General features: G+C 35.8%; 1 protein-coding gene across 4 annotated transcripts in view; it reads left to right on the top strand.

The window, feature by feature from the left end:
- The window catches only part of LOC103713295 (NAD-dependent protein deacetylase SRT1), a 39,071-nt gene that overhangs the window by 2,306 nt on the left and 22,920 nt on the right, over positions 1–13,845 (top strand). For all 4 annotated transcript variants that reach the window (XM_039117418.1, XM_039117420.1, XM_039117419.1 and 1 more), the window contains exons 2-6: positions 5,432–5,461; positions 5,593–5,685; positions 7,749–7,868; positions 10,315–10,415; positions 10,623–10,731. In XM_039117418.1, coding sequence (XP_038973346.1) covers positions 5,432–5,461; positions 5,593–5,685; positions 7,749–7,868; positions 10,315–10,415; positions 10,623–10,731 — 453 coding nt within the window. The remainder of the gene's footprint in view (positions 1–5,431; positions 5,462–5,592; positions 5,686–7,748; positions 7,869–10,314; positions 10,416–10,622; positions 10,732–13,845) is intronic.

Raw genomic sequence — 13,845 nt, 5'->3', positions numbered from 1 at the left:
CTTTTCAAGCATGGTTTGCTGTACCACCCCGTATAATACCGGGAGAAAATTGGTACAAAACTTAATTTCAAGCGGGTACAAGCTCCATACCGTCCTGTACCGCCCTGCACCTAGGCCCATACCGGTCCGTACCGAGGCATACCAATCTGTATTGAGGCATACTGAGATAAGAATCGAGAAAAATGGTTAGAGAGCTATTTTTGTACAGGGGTGTACCGTACCATAGTGAACTGATAAGATTTCGATACAGTACCCGATACCGAGATTGCAAACCTTGCTTTCAAGTTTTAACAAAGTCCATGTTGGTATTCAGAACAATGTGGTCAAAGAATATACAATAAGAACTACGTAGTTTGTCTTCTAGTGATTTTACTAGGTTGATAATGGGATGATCTTTTGTAATTTAGTAAGGGGCTTTAAGGGAATTTTGGGGATTGATGAACTAATGCGTTCCAAAAAGAGATCTTGGTTTGGTGAATTTTTCTATTGAAGTGTAATAGACTGATTGGTGATTGCATTTTTGCACATTTGAGATACATGATGTGCAGAATCTTGTCTGTTTAATGGCTATCTTCAAAACTAATTAAATTTGTATATCTTCATCTCACTCTTTGCTTTCTTCCTTCTTAGTTTGGATTTTCTAGGCATAGGAACCTCTAAGGTTGCTCTTTGATTCATGAGCTTAAACCATAACTGATAGGTAATGGCTTTTTTAAAAGTACCCCCACAAAAAAACCCTCAATTTATTAATCTAAATTCCTAGGTGACAGGTCCAGTTGAGGACCGGATATCATATACAATACCCATGCCAGTTAAGGTTTTGCATGATGCACATCACCTCAACATTTGATATCTGTTGGTAGGACAATATATTGAAGCATATAAAAGGATATGGATGTGTGCTATTCTTTCAAGCAGAGACTAAATTTTGTGTTTTATATTTTCTAATAATAGAAATTGAGGATCGTAAATTTTGCTAGACATTTTCACTTATAATGAAAATTTTTAAGCATATGTTGCATGAGTCTTTATAATTTGTCGTACAAACTAATATTAAATGATTTTATTCAATATGAACCAATTGTTAAGCACATGTTGCATGGCTTCTTATATTTTTTTTGTACAAACTAATGTTATTCAGTATGAACGTTTTAAAAACAGCACAGATGAGCTCAAAATTCACGATAAAAAAACTGTAGGCAAATATGGAAGTATGTTTATAAACTAATAACCTTTATAGAAATGTTAAAATTGTCTAACTTCATGTGGAAAGAGTACTCTTAATGAACAGAAATATTAAGGTAATTAATGCACATATCCATTCAGCCATTTAAGCATCTATTTATATTTAATACTGAAATAAAGTTAAAAATAAATGTACTCTATAAGTAATATTTAATGAGCGATAATGCTGCCATTATGTCTTCATTAGCATGTAATTTGAATTGGTCTATCGTAATTATTATTAATTTTATTTTAGAAGTTTTGAATTTCATGGCACTGTGTTGATGGAGGTACAGAGAGGTTGAGTCAACTTCTTGTAGCTTTTAGTCTAGAATTTGGACTTGATCTTATTCACTTCTTCCATCTGATTGTTTCATTTTCTTAAAGGTTGTTCTGCATCTCAGGAGCTAGATTTGGTATTTTGAAATATTCGCTATTGTTACCAATTGGATTTATATAAAGTAACATGCCTGTTTTTTGTAATCTGGGTCTTACTTTAGGATCCAAGTTTAACATTGTTTTCTTATTCAGCTACTTGTTGGTTAAGTTGCATGAATTATGAGACTAAAATAACCCCCTTTTCTGGTACTGTAGAATAACCCTTCTTTGATTTGAATATCCTGATCTCCTTTTTTTTTTTTGTTTCTAACCAAAGAGGATTATTGAAATCTAATGGCATACTTTTTGCTACTTTTGAACTTAGTGATTGATATGCAAAACTTCTTCATTTGTAATACTTAGGATTAATATTTTCTTGTAATATCTTCAAGAAAAGGGAGTGCGAAATTGGATCTGATATGCATTCTATAATTGCTAAACATGAGAGAGAGAGAGAGAGAGAGAGAGAGAGAGAGAGAGAGAGAGAGAGAGAGAGAGAGAGAGAAGCTTCTAATCTCGAAGAGGAGCAACACTGCTGATGTCCTTCTTGGCCTTCTATTTTGATTATTTTCTAGGCTTTGATGTCAAGAAGGAAATAGAAAAGAATGAAGAAGAACGGAAAAGAGAATTAAAGAAAAAGAAGGGATTTCTGACTATCTAAATTTAAATATAGGAATGCAAATTGAGTACCTAAAGACAGTTATGATTTTAAATTATTCTTAACTCAACCTGGTTAAATTTCATTGAATTTGGAAACAGGCTAACCCCATCTATGCCCACTCTAAGTAAATAATATATTTAAACCCAATCACATAATCAAGTTGAATTTGCAAAAGCTAAGGCTATGTTTGTTATAGAAAAATGTTAGCTTAAAATAAATAGGGTAGCTTGCTCCTAACACTTTTTACTCCGGAATAAATTACCCCACCATGTAGGGTGGAGTAGTTTATTCTAGGTTAAGTGAAAAAGTGGCTATGCTTACTTTCCACAATATTTTTATCTTAGAAAAGCTATTTTTCTAGCATTTAGTTGGTTAAAGAGGAATCAGTTGTGCAAAAGGGCCTTATTTATAGCCTAATTGGCAATGCAATCATAAATCTTTAATTTGCTTTTCTTGGACATGACATTTGGATGACATTTTGTTTGTGCTACCATGGTTACTTAGGTGATGGAGTGAAAATTCATTTAATTTCAAATCGAAGCAGTTATACTTATTCATTTTCAGTGTGCAACGTTTCTTAAACTAAGGATACATATGACTAATTTCTTAGGAGGCAATTCTTTGATTTGAAGTCATTATAAATTCAATTTGATAGAACCATACAATTACATGTCTTAGTATAATTTTAAACAAGCAAATAACTGTCTTAAGTTTAACTCTATGTTAATGATTTTTCAATGCAATAATATATAATGTGATATTAACTTCATTTTGCTTAACCAACATTGGCCTATATATGTACATATATAAAGTCCATATGCATGCAAATATGATTTATATACTAAATAATTATTTGTAGATATATACCAAAGGATTTGTCACATGCATGGCACTGCGATATACTAGTGAACTAGAAATGTCATACACATACCGTTGGTAATGCTGGAAGCTTATACTCTATGATCTGCACATTGGCTGTACTCTATGCTCATAAATGTGTTATATTTTACTCTATGCTAATGATTTTTTAATGCGGCAATATATAATGTGATATTATCTTTATTTTGCTTAACCAACATTGGCTTATGTATGTACATATGTATGTATTATGTTTGTTTTTATGCATGTATGTATGTATGTATGTACATATGCATGTAAATATGATTAATATACTAAATAATTATTCGCCGATATATTCCAAAGGATTCGTCACATGCGTGACATGTGCAATATATGAGCGAACTAGAAATGTCATAAACATACCGTTGGTACTTGGTAGTGTTGGAAGTTTATACTCTGATCTGCCTTGATTTTATCATTGGTTCCTGTGTAGAACAATAATCTTATTTCATGCTGTGTTCATACTAGTCATCAAACCTTCACATTGTTAAAAAAAAAAATAAAACTTCTAGATTTTCTCTGTAGAAATATAGCTGCTTAGGAGATGGTCATGAAGGTTTCTAGCTCTGGAAGAGGAGGCCAGGAGGGTAAAGCTTTCTCTGATATATATTTGTTCATACTAGTGTATATCACTTTGATACAAACAAATACACACCAATATAGGTTGGTATAAATGGTATAGAGGCATGCACCCTTGTATCATGTCTATAAACTTTTGGCATGGCATGTATCATAGATGTGCCATGTTATAGACAGGAACTTTAGTCCTTTCCAATAAGTTGGATGTTCTGCTTACTGATGGGCCTCTTAATTTTTCTGACAGGTTTCTTTTTTGCCTATAGTTGCCTCAGCTAAGAATACGAGACTGTTTCATCGATGTTGAGAGTTGACATTAGATTGATAGTTGCTCTCAAGACACTTAGACTTCTATGGTTCATAACTTGATGAATAAGATAGAACAGTTACAGATGGGATGAGCCTTGTTAACTAAGGTTAAAATCTTTAGACTGGTTATAATGCCTCGCACTTTGGAATGAGTTTAGGCAAAGCTAAGAAGGTATATAATTTGGAAACTAATTAAGGTTCGCTGTCTCAGTACTAGACTCCGTATCGGTGCCACACCAGCACTATGTCGGTACGGTATGGTATGTGGTCTTTTCGGCATATCGAATATCTGTACGCCACCTATACTGGGTATCGGTACTGAACTGGTACGGTATAATACGTTCCATACTGCCCAGTTTGGGCCGGTACGGCGAACCATAAAACCAATCCTTTCAAGTACCATAGAGCTTATCCTTTTAACTATAAAGATTGTCTAATTATGGTGTTCCTTTTAATCACTCTATTCCTCTTAAAGGGAGGAGCTCATTGTGATATTTGAATTTAAGAAATTCTAGCTTTATGCAGTGAGGTAGGCATGAATACTTGTTGATTGATAACTTGATAAACAGTTGTTAATGTGGACTTATTGAGTGCAAGTTGGTTGGGCAGTGCTGGAATCAATGCAAAGCCAACAAAAATTAGCCCAATCCATACCTAGATTTTAAATTCATGAGTTAGTTATGGGTTGCACCATCCTTTAGAGATTGTCACAGCAGCAAGATGAAGATGGATAACACCGCAATCATGTCATTTGCTGGTACTTGTCATTAGACAATGTCATGTTGATATGCTACAATGAGCTAAAGGAATATGGGAAGGAACCGTGGAAGTTTAGACAGTCCTTAAGTTTTGGGAGAGCTTTTTCTGGCCCAAGCTAATGTGCCCAAAGTTCAATTGATATCCACCTGAGTAGCGGGCTGGATTTCTTTGGGGTGTCCTTGCTGGAGGTATTCTGGCCAGATATGTTCTCGGCGGAAAGCTGATCTCTTTGTTCATAGCGTGGGCATTGTTGTTCATAGCTTGCTGGTCATCTTATTTGTCCTTGGGTTAATGCTTTTATGCTCCTATTTTGTTTTATTTTAATTTGACTATTTTAATGAAAATTATGATGGTACTGCAGCAATGGCTCATCTCTGTTCTATAAATGTTATGATCATCATTGTAAATAATTCATTTTTCCAAATTTCCTTTTTGGTTGACATCCCAATAGCATTTCTCTCTCTCTCAATTATTCTCAGCATAGAACTGACCTTGTGTGCTGGAGTTATTATTGTCCAGACTTAGCTTTATATTTATTAGGTGAACCTTTTCATCCTTACATAGATCCTGATATCTTCTGGCTTTATGACTTCTGATATCTTTTGGTTTGGTTTGTGATTGCAGATTGAAGAGCTTGCTATCTTGATACAAAAGGTAAAGAATTATAGTATTGCCACTATATGTGCCATTTGTTTATGTTCGAATTTGATCATTAAGATATTAGCATCATTATGTTGATAGCTGTTATCTAACTTTATTCAAAATTTCTGCATCCATGATTGCAGAGTAAACATCTGGTAGCATTTACAGGGGCAGGAATATCAACTTCTTGTGGCATACCTGATTTTCGAGGACCTAAGGGGGTCTGGACTCTTCAGGTAAATGGTAAATGCATTGTTAATGTATGCATAATGATCCAACCAACCAGCCTAATACAGCTTGAACTTTCGGTTATTCTTCCATTGTGCTAGTATCGTATTGGCTTGGCATTTGCGCAACACTTATTGTGCTATGCCAGTGTTTGGCATGTTTTGTATGTAGTCAATATCGTGCCAATGTTGCCTGTGCGTAAGGCATTGGTGTGTTATGTATTGTGTGGTATCTTGCATGCTCAGACACCCTAGGGGGAGTTTGGTATGAGGTGATCCATCTAGGATCAAGGGTGATTTGACAGGAGGTGATGAGATCACTATGTTTGGTTTCACCTTAGTAATCTTATATTACAGTGATTCTAGATCACTCCCACTTCTCAAATCACCGTCCAACCCACTGATTGGAAGCCCATCCTTGAGGACGGGTATCCAAATCACCTCAGCTTGGTGATCTTGGTTTAAATTATGTTGACCAAAATGCCCTTCATACTTGCCATCGTAAATCTTTTCCTTAGTTGAGTCCCAGTCATATTTCATATTTTTTCCAAGCTTTAGAGTTAAGCATACCTAGTAATTTAAAGCCTCGGAACTGGAAATTACATGAAATCAATACTTATTGCTTGTTTTGCTACTATTATCTAAGTCATAATGAAGTGGTTATGATATTCATCCTCAATCTACTTACCTGTTTATTACAGATTTATTCACTTTTTAAGATTATTTTTAGAGAACAAGATGCAAATTGCAAATTGCTTCACCCCATGGAAATACCTGAGGTCCTGAACCATCTTACAAGTCAGTTTTATAGATGTGTCTAGTAACCTACATATTAGCATGGTTTGCAGTTTCACTTGGAGCTCCAAAACTGAAATCATAATGTATTGGTTTTGGTCAGAACTGATTTGAAATTGGGCCTAGTTTTGGAAATTCACGGAAACTAATGGGGCTGACTTCATTATATGTATGATTTACTATACCATTTCTTTTTTCCCGGCATTTCTCTATTTCCTTTGGGAAGAACTTTTAGTATACCTAGATTTGTAAGTTTTCAGAAGATATTTGGAATCATTGCAACATTAGGTCCAATGAGATTCAAATGAAAGTCTATTATTATGGCATAGGCTTGCCTATTTCCACTAGGAATTTAGGCTGTTCGTTTTAGATTGCTGCAGAGAATAAAAAATGATAAACTATACCTAAACATGCTTTTTTTTAAACATATTTTTTTGAATGTTTCTATGTAAAACCACAAAATCAGTCCCAGATGACATATTGTACTTTGGAATGATGTCTTCTTAGGTTAGTTTAATTTTCTTCACTTCTATATTTTGCTAATATTAATTAGGTATTTTTTAAATAATTTTCAATCAAAATTGCTGAATCTAAAGAAAAACCACTAAAACTGCTGAAACTGAATGATTTGGTTTGGCTAAACTGAGTTTTGAAGCCTTGATGTTCAGCCCCTCGCGGCAATGGACCTTACTTCCGGACCTTACTTCAGCCCCTCGCGGCACTGGATCTTTGAGTAGATAATTGTGAGCAGCCATTGTGTTATTCCAGACCTTACTTCTCCATTAGAAGATGCACGATTCTCTCCATTTTGTGGGAACAGTCTAAAATGATCTTCATCATTTTTCCGCATTTCCAGACAGCCATTCACAGGACTGAATTCTCTTTCACTATGTGGCAAAAAACTACTTGTAATTGTCATTCTGATAGTTATGCGAGTTTTTTGGCAGCTAAGACTTTTCTCAATCTTACTTCGACACAAAGTGCTGGACCTTTATTGTCCAATAAAAAGGTTTGCTTCTTAAGGATAAACAGATGAATGTGGCGTTAATGCTTGGTACAGAGAAAGAATGCTTAACAATCTTTAGCAGATGCTGGAGTGGTAATCAAGTGACAGTTGCAATTACTTATCATTCTTAACATGGCCTGACCTTGATGTTGTGATTTTTTCTTTTTGAGAGTTCTGCTATATTTGTCAACAAATTAATTTTTAACATAATTTTGGTAAATCTATGGATTTATTCTGTATGATTTACTAATGCTCTGATTTTGAGCTGCAGCGTTCTGGCAAGGGTGTGCCTGAAGCATCTCTACCATTCCATCGTGCATTGCCAAGCTTGTCTCATATGGCATTAGTTGAATTGGAAAGAGCTGGCATCTTAAAGTTTGTTATCAGCCAGGTATGCTAATATGTCGCTTGTTTGAAATGTCTTCTAATGTTCAAAATTTCAAATCATATATCTTTAATCTTCTTTCTTGGTCAACATTTAAGATAAATCATGCAATGGTCTTGTTATTAAGAAGAAAATCTTTTCCTTCTATCTGGGAGTGAAGTCATCGGTGCATTCCTTAGCACTTATTTGAAGTGGCGGTATTGGTAAATAATGCTTTACAGGTTGGTGCAACGGAAATTGATGTGAACTGGAAGTTAGAGATTCGATGACTGTATTGATGTGGCCAACTAGTTGACTATTAACATGTGTTTTGAATTTATATTATCATGCCTTTTGATGCTGCAGTGAATATTTAAGATAGTCCATGCTGTAGTTTTGCTATTGCCGACTAAATCTTTCCCGCCAACTTGGGTGACAAGTTGCACATCCGTGCTGCTTACAGGCTATATTTGCTGATTTTTTTTTGGCTGAAGTTAACTATCAGACGTTGGGTTAGTGGAACTGGATGTGATCTGGATGGCAGAGAGCTGATGTGCAGCTGGATCTGTTAAATCAAAACACGAAAGAAATGTTTCTTGGATCAGATCTACAACAGAAGGAAACATCCTGTCAGATCATGGCGCAAATGAAGGAGATTATTGGTTGAAACTAAAAAAAGGAATCCAAATTTCAGTTCCAAAACTAATGGATCATCTTACTCAAGTTGGAGAAGTGTGACACGAATGGGTGAAGAACATTATCCTAAAGCTTTTAACTTACATATCCTTAGAAAAGAATGAAACTTGGAGGTGGACAAGAGGGTGAGGAGGGGGCAAAAGCAATGGAAAGAATTTGGTGGAATTTGTAGAGTCACCGAAACTTTTCTTTTACTTGACACACATAAAAAGAACCTGGACCAAATTCAGACCAAAGATGAGACAGCAAAAAGGAATGAAAAAGAAATTGAAGAGTTGGGAAGATTTGGAATAAATCGTATTATATAGAGGAAACGAAATAAAGCACACACTTTATTTACCATAGCATTATAGCCCTATAGATGTAATAAACCTTAAATATGTAATTCTCAAAGTTGTAAAAGGATTAAAGGGCAATGACTCTTTAAGTAAAAACCTGCTTAAATCCGTAACAAAATTGTATTCATTATTCAGTATAAAATACTTTGATGTGAAAATCTTTCTGGAAGATAAGCTATCTAGTATAAACTGAAATAATTCTGAAGTTCACATGGATAAATAGCTGAATAGCTGTTATCCTTCTAAAGACAAAATTGCAGACTTGCAAGATTGTCAATTACTTAATTGATGAAAACAACAATACTTGTTAAAAGAAAGACAATTGAATTTGATGCTTCACCATTGATCCTCCATAACAACTTCTGTAATGACCCAAGACCTCACTCAAAAAATCTAGCCAAAAGGTATTAACTGGGATCCATGGCGTGTTCAAGTACCTAAGATCTCCTCAACACAAAATGATCCATCAAAGGCTCTCATAAACTCTCCCTATTTCAACTCTGGTGAGGGCCAATTGTGGTGTTTGTGATTGGATGCTAAGACTTAAATATGGGGAGTTTGTGAGGATTTGCATGGGTGTGTTTTTTTCTGCATCGGTTGTGTGTTGGGGAGATATTGGGTACTTAAACAGGGCTGTGGATTCCAATTAATACTTTTTGGCTGGCCTTTTTTTGTGAGGTCTGGGCTTGTGACAATTCTGGACACTTTGACATGACATTCCATAGCACTCTGAAAATGGAATGTAATGCTTACATCAAACTTGAAATGTTAGTTCCTGGCATGACATTGGGGATTGATCCGTTAGAGGAAGTTCAGTGGAAGTGATTGCAATTCAACTTTAAATATTTTATATGCTAAAGAATTATTCTTGTGAAGTGTTTGGCCACTTTCTGTATCAGATTTTTTTTATTCTTTTTCTTTTTTGGTAATGTCTTTCTTCTTTTTCTTTCATGCTACATTTCATGAAGACACGCACATACGTACATACATACGTACATACATACTTACGTATATATGTATGTATGTCAAAACAAAAAGTGCTGCTGACCAGTCCATTTAGTCTAATAGGTGAGATATTGATATATTTGTAAGTTGTATTGTATGGAAATGTCTGAGTTTTGGGGGCTGAAACATCAGGAACTTAGGACAATTACACATTTGGCATATATCGCAAGTTCTTAGGAATGCTAATAGCCATATTAATCGCTCACGTACTTTAGATATTACCTTTTACTCCATTGGGAAAACTATGATAAAGAGTGCTACTATAGACACTGTATATTCTTGTTTGCTTGAAGGGCTCTTTTGGTTGTAATGTGTTTTTCCGTTTATTTTATACATTGGTTCTAAAGTTGTTGAGACCATTTTATGAACTTTATGTGTTAGGCATGTAAGCTTTCAATTTTGATGGCACTCTTATCTTTATGTGTGTTTTCCAGAATGTAGACAGCCTTCATCTTCGATCTGGTATACCAAGGGAAAAACTTGCTGAATTGCATGGAAATTCCTTCAGAGAAATTTGCCCTTCATGTGGTACCGAGTATGGCTTTTAACTTTGTTCTGTTCTATAAAATTATGCTTAGCATTTAATGGCTCTTTATGTCCTTTTTCATAACCTTTTTTGCCTTCTGCAAATCCTACGTTTCTATACTCATATGGTTGACATTCTTTATACTTGAGTGACTGAGTCAAACATGAAAAATTTGTTCTTCTCACTCTTTGATGCTACTATGTTCTATGACTGAAGGTACCTTAGAGATTTTGAGGTTGAGACTATTGGAATGAAAGAGACACCAAGACGTTGTGCTGACACAAAGTGTGGAGCCAAACTTAAGGACACGGTTCTTGATTGGGAGGTGACATGCTGTTGATCTAATTTGTTGCATTTCATTAGCCAACATGCATAATGTAGATGCATTTATTTTGCAATTTGGAATGATTCTTAATGAAAATGTCTTTTCAGGTTATTCTTGATAACTCCAACAGATCATTAGAATTTATATTATTTGAACAAATTTTTCTTCTAATTTAATTCAGAAGGTCATCTTAAAGTAATCAGTTAGTTATTTGAAATTGATTTTCAATAATATATGTTTCATATGCATGTAATTCAGCAAGAGAATTTTTTTTGTTACTCTATTATTTTGTTGAGATTTATGGAAGGAAATAATCAGCTTGATTGTTTTAACAATTATAGAATTGGTCTTTGACATGATTTTGAAGAACCAAATATTTCTTAAAATGTATGAATCTAAACATCTAATCGCATTACTTGACAATTTTTGTAGTACATCGAGATGACCATTTCTTGGATGTTTTGGAAGGAGTATCATGGAATTTATTTTTGACCATGCAAATGCCATCTTGGTTGGTCATTCCTTTAGAGTCAAAAACTTGTGGATTTTGCTCTTGGGATCTCAGAAGTTATTCATGTTCAGTGGGTTTTGTTAGTGCATGGGGATGTTTGGACATGGTATTACTTTTGAGAGCAAGGTTTTAAAAACCAATGTCGGGCCTGATACCCACTTTGCCTGGATTGTTATGGTAGTAGGCCATCTTGTACCAACACATGGCACAAGACTTCATAAAGGTCCCATATCGGGATGGCTAGAAATTGATTTTTTTTATTTTGCATGAAATTTTTGGTTTTCTTCACCTAAATATGAACTTGTTTTGCATCAGTATTCAAGAATTATTTTTAATGGATATGGATAATTAAGGGTTTATAATGGTATGGTCACTTGGTTTTCAATTAATTAACATCATTTATGAGTGAAGAATGGAAAATACAATGTAGTATTGTAAAAGGAAAATCATAGTAACTGATTTTGATAGTCTTAATCTCATGGAGAATGTTGATGCCTCTTGTATGCATCTGGGTCTTGCCGGTGGTTCGGCATGTTTATTGTCCCCATCCTTGTTGGTCATAAGATGTCGGATAATGGCCTATTGTGACTCCTAATGTCGTGGATGTGTAGATCTTGTACTTTTTAGAGCCTGACCATTCGTGCTTAGGATAATAGGAAGCAACATCATACTCTGATCCCTATCTATACTCGTAAGGTGCAGAGTCGGATCTCACAAGATATTATAAGTGGAAGAAACCAAATGGATTGTATGTGGATGGAGCATAATGCCCACTCTAACTATCTAGTGAGCCGAAAGATCCACCTTCAGTTTACGATGAGATCTGTTGTCGACTATAGCTATCTGATGCATAGACTGATGTGTCACTGATGTTGACTTTGTCTAATTTATGTAACAGCTCCTTTTTTCTCATGTTTGAGCTTTTCCATCAGCTTAGCTTCTAATGTGCCAGGTGCACATATAATCTTCTTCCCTTGAACGTAGCTTTTTGCAATTGAGCCTCCAACCTCTTTAGATATCTATCCCCATAACCTTGATCCTAGGTGCTTTGGCTGCATCACTCCTGGATCCTCTCCTTGTGCAGGATAGTGTCTTCTTTTTAGGTCTAGTTTGAGTCTAGGCTCTATGGTCCTTATCCTACATGGCATGTGTAAACTCTACCTCGCTAGTTAATGGACTAAGCCTTGAGCACCACCACCTCCTCCAAACTATCCATCATATCCACTTTGGTCTCCTAGACCCATCACTCGAACTATTATTATCATTAATGTTATTATCACGAGACGACCTAGGCAAGCTGAGATTTGATGGCTCTGGAGCCTCATTGTCATCTTCTCGGATTCGTGTGTTGTCTGGATCGATGACTAGTGAGTGCCCCTTAGACTTGCCTTTCTCACCATGCTGACTAGCCTTGAAGGCTCGTATGCCATGTTATGACCCGAACATCTAATGATCGAGTCGCTGATTAGAATCCTCATACTAGAATCCTCATACTCCATTCGAGTCTCTTCTATCGGGTCTAACTCATGGTGGGTGAGATATGCATCTCTACCCATTTGTCTACATGATGCACCCTCAACTCCTTTGCCATGGTTTTGTCCAGTCATGGAAGAGCCCTTGGCTCATTTAGCATCTACGTCTCTTGAGACAACTGATCCAACACCAATCCAAACATCGGATCTTCCTTGTTATGAATGAAGTCATCTACCAATGGGTCTTCCCGTTTCTTTTCCTTGCCCTGATTCAAATACTTCTGTATCAATCTCATCTTATAGTGTGTGAATACCAAGTTGTGCAGCCGCTTGCTCGTTAATCAATTTCACACTTTATTATGGATTAAGGACAGGCTGCAATGGGACTCGGATGGCAATCTTCCTTAAGATAGGTGCATGGGTGCCTCACTGCACCCAGCACTCCCTTGCTAGGATGACAAATCTCAGGGGCAATAAAATTTTATGATTTCCTATTAGAATAATTTCCTAAGGGTGCTTGGAGACATCCTACTTACTGATTGTTGAGCTCCATTTTCCACAAAACTTCGCATTTTTTGTGGAATATTTCCCCTGATCAGATACATAGGACTTCATGTTAATGCCATTTAAATGTGAAATATAGTGCATTTCTATGTATATTACCTCACTAATTACTTTTGCAGTGTAGCCATGATCTGGGGACATTCGCTGCATGAGTGCCTTGACTACTCAAAGCAGCTCCTTATTGAAGCCTAGCACTTCTTCCACTGGTACTTCGGATTCAACTTGTAGGTTACGTATAACAAAGTACAAAATTTGCAATAATCAAGATGTAAGAAAGATTAGTTAAAGTAAACACTTCACTTAAGATCATGTATATCTGCCAGGTGCAACTCCTTGTCCATCTGCGGTCCCATCTATCCTCATTCCTCAATAATCTGAATGTAAGGGGACGTTTCCTTATAGCCACTGCATCAATAATATGTTGCTTGGCATCCCGTATCTTTGGATAAAGAAAACCAATCCATGGAAACTTCTCATGGTCAACCATTCGCAACTCCCTATGCAAAGTCTCCACTGCATTTACAACATTTGCACATCAATCCTAGAATGCATTGTTCAACACGATCC

Source organism: Phoenix dactylifera, unplaced genomic scaffold, assembly GCF_009389715.1.
Source record: "Phoenix dactylifera cultivar Barhee BC4 unplaced genomic scaffold, palm_55x_up_171113_PBpolish2nd_filt_p 000217F, whole genome shotgun sequence".
Taxonomy (NCBI): domain Eukaryota; kingdom Viridiplantae; phylum Streptophyta; class Magnoliopsida; order Arecales; family Arecaceae; genus Phoenix; species Phoenix dactylifera.
The sequence above is the reverse complement of the archived record's forward strand: the minus strand, read 5'-3'. Positions and strand labels throughout refer to the sequence as shown.